At 36.4% G+C, this 17,781-nt stretch overlaps 1 protein-coding gene across 3 annotated transcripts in view; it reads left to right on the plus strand.

Moving 5' to 3' along the window:
• The first annotated feature begins 247 nt into the window (after positions 1-247).
• The window catches only part of TEKT3 (tektin 3), a 65,591-nt gene continuing 48,057 nt past the window's right edge, over positions 248-17,781 (plus strand). Inside the window, exons 1-3 of one of the 3 annotated variants that reach the window (XM_020966616.2) lie at positions 248-334; positions 8,732-9,338; positions 12,154-12,237. In XM_020966616.2, the coding sequence (XP_020822275.1) occupies positions 8,760-9,338; positions 12,154-12,237 (663 nt within the window). In that variant the 5' untranslated portion in view covers positions 248-334; positions 8,732-8,759. Of the gene's footprint in view, positions 465-8,731; positions 9,339-12,153; positions 12,238-17,781 lie in introns of all 3 variants that reach the window. The other 2 variants (XM_020966615.2, XM_020966614.2) reach the window with 2 other exon arrangements.

Below are 17,781 nucleotides of genomic sequence, written 5' to 3' on the forward strand. Positions count from 1 at the left end.
ACAAGGGATGTTGTGAAGATATAAATAACAAAACCCATTAGTTCAGATGTAACAGTTCCTAGAAAAGATTGTATTGCTGTAATGGCGGCTAGAGGAAATTAAACTCATTTACATCCTCGTTTACAGCCTTATTGATCCCATTACTTTTCGGTGTACTTCTCAACTGGGGTTTTCCTTTGCTACCATGGCAACTTTCCTAGCCCAAGTTTTCACCCCGCCCCCTCCACCCTCCTTTCTCACTTGACCAATCGGCCCCACCGGAGTGCGGCGCGTGGCAGGCAGTTGAATGCCCCGCAGAGCCTGAGGTCACAAAGGAAGAGACTGGGTGAAATAGGTGCGTCTTTGCTCAAGGGAGCGGGGAGGCATCCCTGAGAAAGGGCGTTACAATCCCCGGTATAGGGGGGGTGAGTGACTGTGTCTTTTTCCTTTTCTTGGTCACACCTCATAGGTGAAACTACTGATAGGTGAGTGACCCCAAATGACACCAGCTCCCTGCAGACCCTCCACAGTTACCTTCCTGGGACAAGGAGTGTCAGGAATCACGTTACAGAGCTGTCGTGGAAGACCCGGTAGAGCAGCTCTTTACGGTCCCAAATTCATGGCAAAAGGCAGTGCATTCCTTTCCCCCACAGTCCCAACCCACGCAGACTTGACCCCGCCTTGGACAGAGCCAGAATTGTACGTGAAAAACACAGCAGAAGCGACTTTAATGGAAAGATGTTTGGATTTGGAGTCAGGGATCTTAGATTTTAGAGGGGACATTGGAGGCTATCTAGCCCACCCTCCTCATTTTGTAGAGGAAGAAATTGAGACATAGGTTCAGTGACAAGTGCCCAGTCATGTAAATAGTAAGGTCTGAAGGGAGTTTGAATTCAGGTCTTCTTCCCTCCAGGTCCAGTGTTCTATCCGTGCCATCTCTCAAAACTGGACCTTAGCTCTGCCACTGACTGCCTATGGAATCTTGAGCATTATTTCATTATTGGTTTCAGTTTCTTCATCTGTAAAATGATCTAACTAAATCTCCCGATAATCTATGATACCTTCTTCCTCCCCTCCCTCACCCAGCCTTCCTCTTTCCTTTGCCAAACAAAATCTAATAGGGTCCAGGAAACCAGTCCCCTTACTTTAAATCCAGTGCTTTTTCTGTTACCTCACTGTTCCTTATAACTTGAAATTTGTATACAACATATCTTAATAAGAGGTTTTCCAGTCGTTGATTATTTATTTTTTAAACAAACAAGAGAGAAAATCAGAGAATGATATATTTTAGCCTCTAACTCAGCATGTTTCCAAAAAGACAGCTAGCAGCATTATTTTTCTTTTCCTCTATTGGTTATGATGGAAAGGTGGGATGGGACAGGATGGGATGTAATGTCTGTCTGTTCTGAAGTTTTCCTTTTCCCAATGTCATCATATGTTGGCAGTTGGGATTGCTGAAGGAAAGATTGAAGGATGGTGAGAGATGATTCCTCCTCCCTGAACCCAAATAGCTGGGGTTTATTGCAACTTTGTTTATTTGCTATCTGTACCTTTAAGATGCCTTTTGTCTCCAGGTAAAGATAAGCCCACATTTATTGCATCCTGAATGTGTTTTCTATAGAGGAGTGGATAAGAAGGGGAAATGAGGAGGTGGGAGCAGGGGGAATTTTCTTATTTTCACTGTTCTTTCTATAGGGAGGGGGAGGATGAAAGTGGATTCATGAGACCAATTCCTCTGGACTTTAAACAGAAAAAAACCTACCAATCCATATTAAGCTTTCTGTAGGATACAAGAAGGGAGAGGTTAATAACTAAATTGTAAATAATATATCGTAGGGACATATTGAGGTAATCAGAGTGTTATATGTATTTTAAAATAAAATTTCTTTTGAAATGTTATCTCAGAGCTATTCATACAAACACATTGTTCTTGTTTATACATGAAACCCTCCTGGGGGTGGGGGTGGGGGGGAAGGAAGAGGGGGAGGGGTGTCAGACAAAAGAAACAGAGACAGAGACAGATAGACAGACACACAAGAGAAAGGGAAGGAGAGAGGAAGAGGACTTCAGTATAGATGACATCTAGTGTTATTGGTCTAAGCCTAAGGCATTAGTGCCAAACTCAAATAGAAAAGTGGGGCCACTAAACCATACTTCAGGATCCTTGCTGCCACTTATTGATTAATTAGAAAACCACATAACATTATCAATATTCTATTGTATTTTTATTTACTTTGTTAATTATTTCCCAATCACATTTTCCCATACCTATGGTCTTTGTCCTCCATACTGTGTTCCATTCCTTCATAGCAAACACTTGCTCAGTATAGCTTATATTTGTCTAGAGACAAACCCATTATAAAAGTACAGATAGCAAATAACAAAATGCAAGAGAACAGGAAACTCTCTAGGATACACAATCCTAGTTTGTCAGATAGTGGTGAGACAGAGGAGTAGGGAGGAAGCGAAGAAGGAATAATCAGATCCCAATGCGGAAAGCAAATTCTATCCAAGTAGAGCACTCCTGGCAAGAGCCAGACCAGGTTCCAGACTGCTCATTATTATGTTCAATTCAGGTTAGCAGTGTCGTGTCTTTGCAAAGGAGATAGGAGCTGTGGGTTCCAGGTTTCTGCCCTCTGTGATCTTTAGTTCTTCCACCCTGGTGAAAAAAGCTACATTTCTCATCAGCCACCTCACAGAGTAGAGGATACATAAATAATTATTTTAATAAATTTTGGCAACATATGTCATAAATTTTGATTTTTCAAATAAAATTTCCTTTCTTTGTACATTTCTTTCCCAACTAAAGCAAAGAGAAGGGCTACCATACTATGTGACAATTAAGATATTAAGATAGCCTGTCCAGATACTTCAGTAAAAACTTTTTTTTAATGTAGCAATCTTATTTCCACATTTATTTTAGCAGCAAAGACCAAGCCTATCTCTACTTTATCTTTAAATGATTGTAGATTTTTAAATAAGTAATTTAGCAGTAGTTAGTGTAATTTTTTTTCTTTTAGGCAAGCAAATAATTTTCTGAAGAGGCAACTTTTCTGCCAATACCTTTAATTTTCATTTAGTATGCAAATAGTAGAGTAGTTTTGAATGCTGGCATTTGAAGAGATATAATAAGGAAGGAAAATAGCATTTATTAAGCACATACTATATGCCAGGCACTTTGTTAAACACTTTACAAATACAATCCCATTTTATTCTCACAACAACCCTGGGAGGAAGGTGCTATTATTATAGCAGACAGGTAAGTTACCAACTCCAGGTCTCACAGCTACTAACTGTCTGAGACCATACTTGAACTCAGATCTTCTTGACTCCAGGGACCAGTTCTCTATCCACTGCACCACCAGCTTGAGGACAAAGGCAAGACTTGGGAGTAACTATTGCTGTACAGTAGGATTTGAACAAGTGACTTAACCTTTCTGTAATTATCTTGATTTTGAGGAAGTGCTAATCCACACATTTTTATCAATTGAAAAATTGGTGGTCAGAATGAGAATTGCCAAAATATTTTTGTTAAACTTAAGATTTCTTTTTATGGTTGTATGTACAATTGGACCTTTCTATTGACTTCCTAGGACTTATAAAGATTATATGTAATTTTTATTATAATAGTTATTTTTCATTAGAAAATTTTTATTAGAATGGATAGAATGTAAATTCCTTGAGGGCAGATACTTTAGAAATCATCTAGCCCATTCTATTTTGCATGATGTAAGTGACCTACACTGGTAAAAGTGACTTTTCCTAGGTCAAAGCTGGAATTAGGACCCACTTTTCCTAACTCCTAAATATAGTAGTTATCTTCAAATGTTTGACAGCTTATTGTATTAGAAAGCTGTTACATGAGTGGTATGGTATGGCATAGTAGATAGAGAGCTGGTCCCGAAATCAAGAAGATCTGGGCTTAAGTCCTATCTCTGATATTGCTGGTTGTGTCACCCTCAGCAAGTCACTTAACCTCCTAGTGCTCAGAGCAACTCTCTAAAACTATAGTTTGCAAAGGAGGTATTGACTCACATTGGTAAAGAGAGTTGCCTCTCCTGAAAGTTTGCCTATATGGCTGACACCACACGGTCCAGTATTGTCATTATTATATTGCCATAGCCCAACTATGGACACTGAATATTTTCCAGTTATTTTAGTTGTTCTTTATTTCTTTGAGGAACACTTTGTAATTAAATCTATACAGGTATGTTGTATGCTTTGGTAGACTGATCCCCGGATAACTAATACATTTTAGAGTGATTTAGAATATAATTTCTCCTTCTATTATTGCCTCTTGGATTTTGGTATTGATATACAGAAATGCTTTTGATTTTCAGTAGTTTATTTTATGTTATGTTATGTTATTTTATTTTATTTTTTGGCTAGGCAATGGGGTTAAGTGACTTGCCCAGTGTCACACAGTAACTGTTATGTATCTGAGGCAGATCTGAACTCAGATCCTCCTGAATCCAGGGCCAGTGCTCTATCCACTGCGCCACCTAGCTGCCCCCAGTAGTTTATTTTGAAGCCTAAAACGTATTAAAGCTATTAATTATCTTAATTAATATTCTTGCTGATTCCCTAGGATTTTCCAAATAAGCCATCATATCATCAGCAAATATAGTTTTACCTCCTTTTTACCTAACTTTTACATCTTTAGTTTCTTTCTCTTGTCTTATCCCTAATTGCTAATGTTTTCAGAACAATATCAAATCATAGTGGGAAAAGTGGATGTCCTTTCTTTACTCTCCAGCATTTATTGGGAAAGGTTTTAGTGTATCTCCCATCCTCCTATAGAAAGTGGGATTTAAGCTGAGTCCTGAAGAAAGCCAGGGAAGTAGATTTAAAGGTGAGGAGGGACAGAGTCCTAGGTATGAGGGATAGCCAGTGCAAATACACAGAGGTGGGAGATGGAGTGTTATATATAAGGAACAGCAAGTAGGCCAATGTAGCTAAATTATAAAATGTGTAAAGGGAGCAAAATGTAAGAAATTGGCCCACCTTTGAATTTCTGAATTGTCAAAGTTGTACTGAACATTCTATATTTTTACCCAGTTTACCCAATTATTAAGATAAAGTTACCTAATTATTAAAAGGGATTAATAATGACCAAAGATTAATGCCTACAAAGCAAAGGTCAGAATTAAGGTTTCAGTATGGAAGTTTTTTGTTTTGTTTTGTTTTGAAACTCACTTTTCTGTAACGGATCAATCAGCCCTGTGACTATGACCTTATTAAGACTGTAATCTAACCATCTGAGCCAATCAAACTACGACATTATGATTATAACTTAGGTGTTTTGAAAAAATATACTAACTCCTTGACCTTGAATTATACTTGTCTTTTTTGCCATCTTATGCCACCCCTTCCTTCCTTCTCATCTGTGGCAGAGCTTAATTTGACTTTCTCTTTGCTAACTCACAGAATCAGAGAATTTGAGGAGTTAGAAAGGATCTCAGCCACCATCTAGTATAATAACCCACTTAGTCATTCATCCTCTACTTGAAGACTTCCAAGGAGGGAAAACCTACCACCTTTTGAGGCAGCCTGCTTCATTTTTTGAGAGCTTTGATTGTTTTTTGTCTTTTTTTTCTTTTTTAGGCAATTGGGGTTAAGTGACTTGCCCAGGGTCATACAGCTAGTAAGTGTCAAATGTTTGGTCTGAGGCCAAATTTGAACTCAGGTCCTCCTGACTTCAGGGCCGGTGCTCTATCCACTATACCACCTAGCTGCCCCTGAGAGCTTTGATTGTTAGGACTGACCAACTACAAGTTGTTAGGATAGCATTTGTATTGGCAGTAACTTGAGATTGCCAATGGAAAGAAGTCTTTTCTTTTCTTTTGGCCTTATCATCATGTTTGAATGACACAGATTGTCAGAGTTAGAAGACACCTCAGTGACCATCTAGTCCATTTCATATACAACTTGATTCAATTCAACTCCAAGTTCCCTTTGGGGTAATGATTGGGTTTTCTCCCTAGATTTAAAGTGAAATTGAACATTGATTATGTCAGGGCTCCAAGTGACTTTTAGTCATTTGACACAAAGCTGGATGATAGTCAAGACCCAGAAATATCAATATTAGTCTGAATTTAATTAGAGTGAACTTAATAGGGCTAAATTTAAAGTGCTATACTTAGGTTAAAGAAAAACATTTTTTTTTCAAGAGCAAGATAGGGAGGCATGGCTAGATTGTAGTGTGGAAAAGATCTAAGGGTTTTTAGTAGACCATACTAAATGAGTCAACTAAATATGAGTCAACACTGTTATAGAAAAGGCCCAAAAGTTAATTATAATTTTTGATTCCCTTAAGAGAAATTAGTATCCAGAGCTAAGAAGGTGATGGTGGGGGGAGAAGGAATTAGAAAAGAAAGGGAGAAGGGAGGGAAAGGAGGGAGAAGGGAGAGAGAGACAGAAAGATAGACACAGAGAAAGAGGCAGCGACAGAGACAGAGAGACAGCAACAGAGACAGAGAAACCTTTATTAAATGCCTACTATGAACCTGGCACAGATACAAGCAAGCAAGATAGTCCCTGCCCTTAGGAGTTTACATTTTAATAGCATGAAAGGGAGCTGGAAAAGGGTGTGTGTGTGTGTGTGTGTGATTCTCTGCAAGATAAGGTGATATCTCACCCACCTATAAGAGCTCGAGCGGGGGAAGGAGAGGCACAGATTATAGGGCATTTCAGAGCCAGAGTTCCAGGTTTCTGTGAGGAGGTAGGGACAGAGGATCACTAGAGCAGGGCATATTGAACTTTTTCACTCATGACCCCTTTTTACCTGAGAAGTTTTTACATGACCCCAGGTATATAGTTATAATCAAACATTTACTGATAATAAATCATAAATTTATTTAAAAACAATTCTTTGGTATACATATAATTTTACCACTTATTAAAGACAAAAGCAAATTTGCATACTAATGAGATGGATGTGCTTGTTCATTTTTACATAAAGAATTAAATCTTGGTAGAATATTTGATACTGCAGGATGTAGAGCATCTTCAACATTTTTCAGAGTTGGTCGATATTTCACTTTTATAATCGTCAATGCTGAGAACGCCACGTCACATAAATTCATAGTACAAAATGGCAGAAGTATGTTTAGTTAGGGCCATTTCAGAAATTGTTGGAAATTCTGTACTAATCCCAAGCCAAAATTCATTTAAAGATTTTGTACGTACAGTAAAAACACTGCAATTCGTGACATAATATAGTCTCAAATCAGCCGAGGTGGTTCCAGCAGTGTTGGAGTTGCATGGCAGGAGGGCATGCACAGTGTAAAGTGTTCAGAACCAAGGCTGCAGTGAAGTTGCCCGATGTGACACAGGCAAGCACTGCTGAAACACCTCAGATTCAATGTGTTTGATTTTGAATTAATTTTGGGTCGTTGCACATTCAGAAACCTTTTACTGTTACCAAATTTTTCACAACCCCCACCCTTAGTTTAAGAAGCACTGCACTAGAGTACAGGCTGTATGGTTTGGAGTTACTATTCTCTATTCAGGTCAGACCTCATCTGAGTATTGTGTTCAATTCTGAGTGCTTCATTTTGGGGAAAATGTCAGTAAACTGGAAAGCATGTAGAAGAGAATAACTAAGATGGTGGAGAGCCCAACGATCATGACAAACAAGGGTCAGTTGAAGGAACTGAGGATATTTAGGTGTCTGGAGGGCTGTTTTGTGAGAGAGGAATTAAGCCTCTTTATCTCTGCTTGACACCAGAGGACAGACCTTGGAAAATGCATAGAAGTCATAGACAGGCAGATTGGTAAGGGAAAACTTTGTAACAATTAAAAATATCCAAAAGTGGAATTGGGCTCCCTTTGTAGAGGTCTTTAAATGAACACTGGATGACCAATCTTCGGAGACGGTGGTTCTTGTTCAAATAGAGTTGTACTAGGTAATTCCTAAGTTCTTTCCCAGGCTCTGAAATTTTGTGATCTCTGGTCCAAAAGCCAATGATTCAATCTTAAATTTCTGAAATAAAGTTCACTAACTTAGAGAGGCACTTTAGCCTTTGCCACAATTCAAAACTTATCAAAATAGAGGATGCCTTGTGGTTTCTTGAGGGCAAGGACTGTTGTAAATTTTGGTCTTTGTATCTCATACTGCCTTACACATAGTAGGGAGCTAATTACTATTTTAAAAATTAAACTGAAGAAAGTATTTAGGGTCATCAAATCAGGGAAGGACTAGTAGAACGTGACACTAGTAAAAGTAGTGCAGTATTCTTGTCCCCTATATTCTGCATGACTTTTGGTTAAAGCACATTTCAAGAGTATTATTATAAATGTGGTTTAAATATTGCTTATGGTCTTCATCTTTCACCAAATGAATGAAATTTTTCTTATCAGGTTGTAGGATTGGACATCATATCTGAGTAACTAACCACAGTTATTATTAATGCAGAAATAAAGTATTAACATATGCTCTAAAGAAAATAAAAGCATATGATATGCTTAATTCAATAGAATTTTTTTTTCTAATGATGCTGGAAAGTGAATGTTATTTTCATATTTGAGGTATGTAGAAATTCAAAGTTTACATTTGACACCTGGTTACAAATGAGCTGTCAGGAAGAAAACTTCTTTTTCTAACCTAGATTTAGCTTTATATAACCTCAATAATAATAACAATAATAATAATAATAATAGGAATTGCATGCATCATAAAGATAAATATGTTAGTTTTTAACCATAGATTATTGTTACCTAAGTGATCTTCTTTCTGTTTTGGTTTATACAGGACAGACTTAAGTATCTATTTTTCCAGCATGGAGTTTTTAGGATCTACCTTAACAGCAACTTTTGCCCATCCTAGCCCCACACCTCCCAATTTTCTACCAGCTATCAGTACCATGGCATCAAGTTATAAGAATCGATTTCCTCACTACTCCTTTACTCATAGGTTGAGCCTTCCATGGAGACCAAGCACATATTATAAAGTAGCTTCCTATTCACCTACCTTAGCTCCATTATCCAGAGGAGCTGAGGGACCATGTAGGAACAGGATGCTTCCCTTTATTTCTAATAGAACAACACTTTTCACAAGATATACACCAGATGATTGGTACAGATCCAACCTGACAAATTACAAAGAGTCTGAAAGTTCCAGACATAATGCAGAAAGACTAAGGGTAGATACATCTCGGATGATTCAAGACAAAGATCAACAAACAAGAAATACCCAATCAGATACCACCAAAAACTTAGGAGAAAGAGTCAATGACATTGGATTTTGGAAATCAGAACTCATTCACGAGTTGGATGAGATGATTGGAGAAACAAATGCACTTACAGATGTTAAGAAAAGGTTGGAGAGAGCTTTGGCTGAAACAGAAGCACCTCTTCAGGTAAATATTACATCTTGTGGTGAAACTTACTCTGCTATGTACTATAATCTAGTAGACACCCTCTTGTAGCTATTGAAATACTTCAATTAAACATATGTGATAGCATATATCTTTTATAAATAAATTTTAATCATAACTTACCATAATAAAAATTAGTGTCATCTAATACATTTTATGTAGTGTACATTTTGTAGATTAGGGTAGAGAAGAATTACTCAAATGGGATTTTGAGTGTGGAGAAAAGACTAAGATTCATTGTTCCATCATACAATGATGCAAAATTAACACAATTCTACTAACAGGATATTGAAGAAAAATATAATCTCCTTCATGAGATGTATATGCACATTATGTATTGATATCCTATTGTAGCACACTATACAAACATTAGCTAATCAAATCAAATCCCGTCTATAAAATGAACAATTTAAATAGAAGTAAAACCATTTGCTACAGTTACTAGGGAATCAAGTCAGTAAGTGGACTCAGACTTAAGTATTCATTCTTTCTCTTGTGCTCAGGTCATCTCTGCCTTTCTCCAGTCTGCAATTTTAATTTGTGTCTTCATTATTGATCAATTATATGTATGATTTTAAGGATTATTCCTATTGCTTGCTACTAGATGATAAAACTCTCACAAATATAAGCCAGAATTCAAGGAAAGATCTCTCTCTCTCTCTCCCTCTCCCTCCCTCTCTCTGTATATGTGTGTGTGTATGTGTACATGTGTACAAATATATGTATGCACATATGTATATATGTATATTTTTGAAGAACAGGATATTCCTATTTTTGAAACTTTTAAAGTTAGAATGTAATGTAGATATAGAGTATTTTTTTGCAAGAAACATACTCATCAATTATTTTTATGTTTATTTACTTAATATCTACATGAAACTATGAATATATACATATATGTATATAGTATAGTTTTAAAATAAAACCAAAAGAGACCTGCAGAGGTTTTCAAGGCATTTAAGTGATTTAAGCATCATTTCTATTAAACCACCTATCCTACTCTCTATTGCTTGCCACTAGACAATAAAAATCTCATAAATGCAAGCAGAATTCAAAGGAAGAATGATATTGCTTTTGCTGGAACAAAAATGTCTTTTAAAAATTATTAAATACCGTGCATTACTAATGTATATTGCTATAGACAACTAGTGTAGTCTTCCAGCCTCATATTGAGAACCATTGACCTATTCCATCCTTCTACCTAGACTTCACAAATGGCCAGAGGATTTAATGACAAAAAAAAAAGAAAAAGTTCCAGAAAGCCTGCTCTGACATTTACTTCTTGTGTAACCATTGGCAAATCCCGTAAACTCTCTGAAATGCCTTTTTTTTAAACTTTTTTTCCAGAGAAGCATATTCAATATTTTCCTTTAGTAACTTTGACACCACTGCACTATATCACCAAGGGGACTGCATGTTTACTTAGCTTTAAAACATAACATTGTCTGTGTCTTGTTGCATTTTTAGTTTGTTGAATGTATCCCAATGACATTTTAATCTGGTTCAGGGAGTATTACAGGCTTAATGAAGCCTGCAGGTCTCATTTTGACACCTCTTGTGTAGTGGAGGGGCCTGCAGTTAGGAAGACCTGTGTTCAAATCCGGCCTCAGACACTGAACTAGCTGGGTGACCCTATGGCAAGTCACTTAGTCTCTGTTTGCCACAGTTTCTTCAACTGTAAAATGGGATAATAATAGCACCTTTCTCTCAGGATTGTCATGAAGATCAAATGAGATAATATTTGTAAAGTGCTTAGCACAGTACCTGATACTTATTAGGTATTAGGCACTTTATGTAAATGCCTTCATTTCCCATTAAATTCCATCATTGTAAAGGAAATTATCCTAACATCTAACCTGGGATCTTTCTCTAGTTTATATCTGTATTTTCTCATTGTTCCAAAAATTTAAACAACCATATCCACATGACATCATTTGGATAAAGTTTAAAAAATCAATTTCTTAGATTTTTTTTCTGCAAAAAAAAAAGTTTTGGTGTATGTAAATACAATCATTAATTTATCTTTTCCATTCTTAGAATATGTATTTAGCAACTGATATGTCAGTTGTGGATATCAGGTTATTGAATGTTTTTCTGAAAGGGAGTAGCATGATTTAGTCTCTTAGCTGTGGAGTGATCTTCCATTGAGGATCCTCTTCTCCCTTTAGGAGGCATGTACCTGAAATCAGAATGATTCTCTAATATGTCCTCATAAAAGGAAACAGAAGGCAGAAAGTGACCAGTACCTCAAAGTCTAAGAATTCCTCTCTCATGCCCTAGGCAAATCACTGTGAGCTTTTCCTTTCAGTTGCCATTTTCAACAGGGAGAGAAGAAATCACCTCTCCTTCACTCAAGGGAGATAGAGCACAAAAGACAAAGCTGGCATCTCAGCTCATCTTTATATACCATCAAGGTAAAGATGGGTACTTTTGGCTAGAGCTTTTTGACTTAGTCGCCAATCATTTTGCAGTCAGGATGCTAAGATAGGGTGCTAAAGTTCATGTCTGCCTCTATGGAAAGTAATCGCCCGCGACTGGTGCACACCTTCTAATCTTACCAGGTTAATTGGGGAGTATGTGTGTGTGTGTGTGTGTGTGTGTGTGTGTGTGTGTAGGATTGTCATCAAATCGATTAGAGATTGATCAGGACTTATATAACTGAAGTTTGAAAATGTAATCCTGATAATTCCTATGAAGTGGAATGGTTTTTTTTTAAATTAAAGTAAAATTATTGCTATTCATTTATTATATTGGAATAGTTAATAATGTTCTTCACTGGTTCCTTTTATATTTATAGGTAGCTCAAGAATGTTTATTTCACAGAGAGAAAAGGATGGGCATTGATCTTATTCATGATGATGTGGAAAAACAACTCTTGACAGTAAGTTTTGTTTACTCTTCTAGGCAACAAAGTACTTACTTATAAATATATATAAAAGTGTATTTATTGTGGAAAAATAGAGTACAATATCAATAAAAGATATTGAGTCATTATAGTAAAGATTTAAAACTTTAAGCAATCAACCATACCGCCATAATAAGGCACTTAGATAGTTATCGGTTTTTTATTAGTACCCTAACAATATAGATAGAGCAATTCAGTATGCATACCTATTTAAAATCATATCACACAGCATTTTTATATAAATAACTTGCTGCCTAAATTATATGATTTCAAGGTTTGAGAGAAGAATGCCATATCCCAAAACTACCTCTCCCACTGCAATTCTACAATTAGCAATTCATTTATGTGGATTTATTTTCTGTGAAATGCAAACATCCTTGTGAAAGGTAATAGAATAAACTTTATTAATCATTTGCCTCTTCGGTATAAATATGATTTCAAGATTCCTTTGAGAAAGCAGGCATAAAAAAAGAAAAAGAACATGACAACATAAAGCAACTTTAGGGAAGGAGGGGAGTGAGAGGGAAGTAGGAAGAAAAAGGATTGAAGGATAAATCCAAAGACTCTGCCTTCTGCAATAAGAACTCACTATTTAACAAAAACTGCTGGGAAAACTAGAAAATAGTATGGCAGAAACTAGGCATAGACCAACATCTTACACCCTATACCAAGAGAAAGTCAAAATGGGTACATGATTTAGATATAAAGACTGATACTACCAAACTAGGAGAGCAAGGAATAGTTTACCTATCAGATGTATGGAAAAGGGAAGAATTTATGACCAGACAAGAGATAGAGAACATTATGAAAGGCAAAATGGATGACTTTGATTACATTAAATTGAAAAGTTTTTGCACGAACAAAACCAATGCAACCAAGATTAAAGGGGAGCAGAAAGCTGGGAAACAATTTTTACAGCCAGTGTCTCTGATAAAGGCCTCATTTCTAAAATATATAGAGAACTGAGTCGAATTTATAGAATACAAATCATTTCCCAATTGATATATGGTCAAAGGATATTACTAGGCACTTTTCAGATGATGAAATTAAAGCTATCTCTAGTCATATGAAAAATGCTATAAATCAGTATTGATTAGAGAAATGCAAATTAAAACAACTCTGAGATACTACCTCATACCTATCAGATTGACTAATGTGACAAAACAGGAAAATGAGAAATATTGCATAAAATGTGGGAAAATTGGAACACTAATGCATTGTTGGCAGAGGTGTGAACTGATCCAATTATTCTGGGAAACAAATTGAAACTATGTCCAAAGGGCTATAAAACTGTGCATACCCTTTGACCTAGCAATAGCACTTCTAGGTCTGTATCCCAAAGAGATCATGCAAATGGGAAACCAACCCACATGTATAAAAATATTTATAGCAGCTCTTGTGTTGTCCAAGAATTGGAAATTGAAGGGATACCCACGACTTGGGGAATGGCTGGACAAGTTGTGGTATATGAATGCAATGGGATGCTACTGTGATATAAAAAAGGATGAGCACACAGACTTCAGAAAAATCTGGAAAAACTTATATGAACTGATGCTGAGTGAAATGAGCAAAACCAGCAGAACATTCTGCACTGTAACAGCCATATTGTGCAATGACTGACTTTGATAGACTTAGCTCTTCTTAGCAGTTCAAGCATCTAAGACAACTTCAAAAGACTCATGATGGAACATGCTATCCACATCCAGAGAAAGAACTATACAGTCTGAATGCAGATGGAAGCATATTATTTGCTCCTTTTTTTCTTCTGTTTTCTTTTGTTTCTTCTTTCTTGTGGCTCTTCCCATTAGTTCTAATTCTTCTATACATCATGACTTACGTGAAAATATGCTTAATATGAATGTATAGGTAGAGCCTATATTAGATTGCACACTGTCTTGGTGGGAGAGGAAGAAGGGAGAAAATTTAAAACTCAAAATCTTGTGGAAGTGAAATTGAAAACTAAAAATCAATTTTTTTTAAGAAAAGGATTGAAGGCACAGAAAGAGAAAGTTGACACTATTGAAGACAAACTGTCTACTATATAATTTATACCATTTTAACTAGGACTAGCCCTATTTAGCTGAAAAATAAATGAAAGATCTACTAATCATTATCCGAAATGTAATTGCACTCACAATGAATGGAAAAAAACCCCACTTATTAAGCATTTATTATGTGCTAGTTCCTGTACTAAGCCTAGGAATACATATTCAAAAAGAAAGGTAGTTCCTGCCCTCAAGGAGCTTACATTCTAATAGAAGATTGTATTTGTATATTTATAGATGTACATATACATCATATGCATGTGCATACAGGTATAAATACACATGCACATGTATTACATAGATGCAGGTATATACATGTAAATATTCACATAAAGGAATATATATGCCATGTGTGTATATACATGCATGTGTGCAGCATACATATGCATATATGCACACATGCATACATTGATTTGATTACTGTGTTAAGAGCAAGAGGTAGAAAGCAAGAGAAGTTAAATGGCAAGGGGAGTGATAGATGTTACAGCAGGCAGATAACAAGATGGCCTGGTTGGGTGGCTAGATGAGATATGAAGGTATAACATGCTCTGAAGCCAAATACATGTATTTTGAGTTAAGTTGGCTAGTTTGCTCTCAGTCATCAGTTAAGAAAACTGGGGCCTAGGCAAGGAGCTTCAAAAAATGAATTAACTTCCCCAGAATCTTGGGGACATAGATTCTGGATAATCTAGAGTACAGAGGTCCTGGCTCTAGTGGGGAGAAATAGGTCAGTGGTGGCAGCAGATGGAAAGATGGCCTGGGTGAACAGCTCTATATTAGTTTCTTTTCTATTTCAAGTATTCTAAATGTAGTCCATGAATTTCCTTTTTAAGAACACATTCGTACTTTATATTAATTGAGTTTTGCCTACTGTTCTTTCAACTTATCTTTCTAGTTTTTTATTACAATCCAGCAAATGGATTTGTGACTAGATAAGGATATTCCCATCAATAATGTAGATAACAACCCATCTGGGTCTGCCCTTCCTGTGTGAATCTTATCCAGGTACTCCCATAAGTTCATTAAAGGGAGTGCCATCCAACCTGCTGCAGGCCTTCCTTGTTTAATTTTTATATGGTAGCAACAGGCTGTACAATAGTAATTCCTTGTCCTTGCTACACAAGAACCATCTTTTTTCAATAACATATTTCTTTGGTAATATTCTTTAATCTGTTTCTCATTCACATTGCCTTATTTATAATATATTGTGACTATATATACCCACCATGCACTTTTTCATTGCCTTCACGATGATGCTCATTTTCAGTCAGAGATGGTGGTATTTTATGTTGTAAAACCATATAAAATTGCAGAGGAATATTGGTATTAAAAATATGGGCCTTTCAGAGAGAAGCTTAGTATCTTTAACATCTTATAATTTCCCAAAGGTAATCCATCCGACTTTCATGTATAACTATGTGTGTGGGGTGTGTGTGTGTGTGTGTGTGTGTGTGTGTGTGTGTGTGTGTGTGAGAGAGAGAGAGAGAAGAGAGAGAGAGAGAGAGAGAGAGAGAGAGAGAGAGAGAGAGATGGACACACACACACACTACACGCACACATATAAATACATATATCTATATCTATATCTATTTATCCATCTATCTATCTATCTATCTATCTATCTATCTATCTATCTATCTATCTCTTTGTTCATTCATTCATTTACTGAAGTAGATCTATAGATTGTCTATCCATCCTGCACATCATAGTTTAAATAATAGGCATTTTTCATCTACTTGTTTTTTCCAAAGGAGATAATTGAATCCAGACTCTTTTAATAATTTTTATTTTACCCACAAGCCTCTGCAATATTCTGGGGATCAATGTAATCAGTACAGTGTGTTTTATAAATAGGAGCTTCTGGAGGACCTCATCAAGAAATTCCTCCTCAATTTGGAATATACTTTGGATTTCCTCTATGACAGTGGTGAACCCCTTTGGAGAGCATATAGCTTTGTGTTTTATCCCTTACCTGGAATTAATAATGAAAAAAAGGTTACAAAATGAGGTTATCTCTGTTGAAAAATCTTTCAAGGAACTTTCTATGACTTTGACATATGCACAGAAGACAGTTTGTTGGAGAAAAGTTATTAAGGCATTATTTTGTTCTACTTCATCCAGTCTCTCACCATTCCAGTTCATTCCAGCACACTGCTGCCAAAGTAAATGTGACTTCCCTCTTCGACCAACTCCTGAGTTCTATTTCTTCTAGAATAAAATAGAAATTTTTCTGTTGCCTTTTAAAACCCTGCATGCCCTGGCTCAACCAGGGGTATGCTGGTACTAGTCTAAACTGGCTCCTGAGAGCTGATTGTTCTACTTTCAAAGTGACCATTTAAACCTCAGAAATCAGCAAATGCTACTAATCAGAGTTTGATTTGCTGTTTTGTTGAATTGCTAGACTTAATAAATGTTAAACATTTGCCAGCATACCTTAGATCCCAACCCCTTTCCAGCCGCATTGGACATTACTCCCCACACATACACTTTGAAGTTGACCAAACTGATCACAACTCTGTTTCTCATGCGCAGTACTCACATTACTCCAGCTCTTGTTTCTGTACCTTTGTAGTAGTCATCCCTCATATATGGACTACAGTACCTCCTTAACTCATAGAGTTCCTTTTTTCCTTTAAAATTCAGCTCAGACATCCTCTTCAGCATTGAAGGCTTTCCTGATCCCCCAAGTGCTAGTGTTCTCCTTCACATAGCACCTTGTAACTATTTTGGAGATATTCATGCATGCATATGTGTATGTATTTGTATTTGTTAACTTTATATTTATGCTATATATATATTTATTATGCACTTGCTCTCTTCCCCACTAGAATTTTGTGTGAATGAACTATCTCATTTTTTTGTACTTGTATCCTCAGTCCCTAGCACAGTGCCTGGAACATAGCAGGCACTTAACATTTTTTCACTGATTGATACTGAATCAATGCAGTTTTATAATCAACAATCAATAAACAATGTGATTTGGCATTCTCTATCTCTCTCAGTCAGTTGTGTTATCATGTGGTCAGGACTATTCTCTGTTCCCTAGTAATATTCTCATCAAGGATGCCTTCAGTGCATGTAGATTGTTCTCTCCATTCTCTTGTTTTGGTATTAATAAGGTCCATTTTTTGTTAATGACATTTTTGGATCTTCTTTCAGATACTTTGAGAACTGACCCTTCAATGCCCTCACAATTTTGCCAGCATGGGCTTCCTCTACATACACTTGAGTTAGTCTAGCTGCTTCTCCTGTGTTTGCCCTCCAGGAATGCGATGTTGGAGTTCAAGTGGCTCCATTGTTTTTTGTGGTGATAAGAATTTATTACAGAAATCTTTACTGATTGTCATTTTTGCTAATCCTTCTCCTAATTTCAGGTGAAAAATTCCCTTGGGATGAGTTTACTTAGTTGGGTGGATTTTAAGCTTTCTTTAAACTAGTTTTACTACTTACTAATTCTATTTTCTGTTTATAATAA

Source organism: Phascolarctos cinereus, unplaced genomic scaffold, assembly GCF_003287225.1.
Source record: "Phascolarctos cinereus isolate Bilbo 61053 unplaced genomic scaffold, phaCin_HiC Scaffold_5;HRSCAF=322, whole genome shotgun sequence".
NCBI classification, from domain to species: domain Eukaryota; kingdom Metazoa; phylum Chordata; class Mammalia; order Diprotodontia; family Phascolarctidae; genus Phascolarctos; species Phascolarctos cinereus.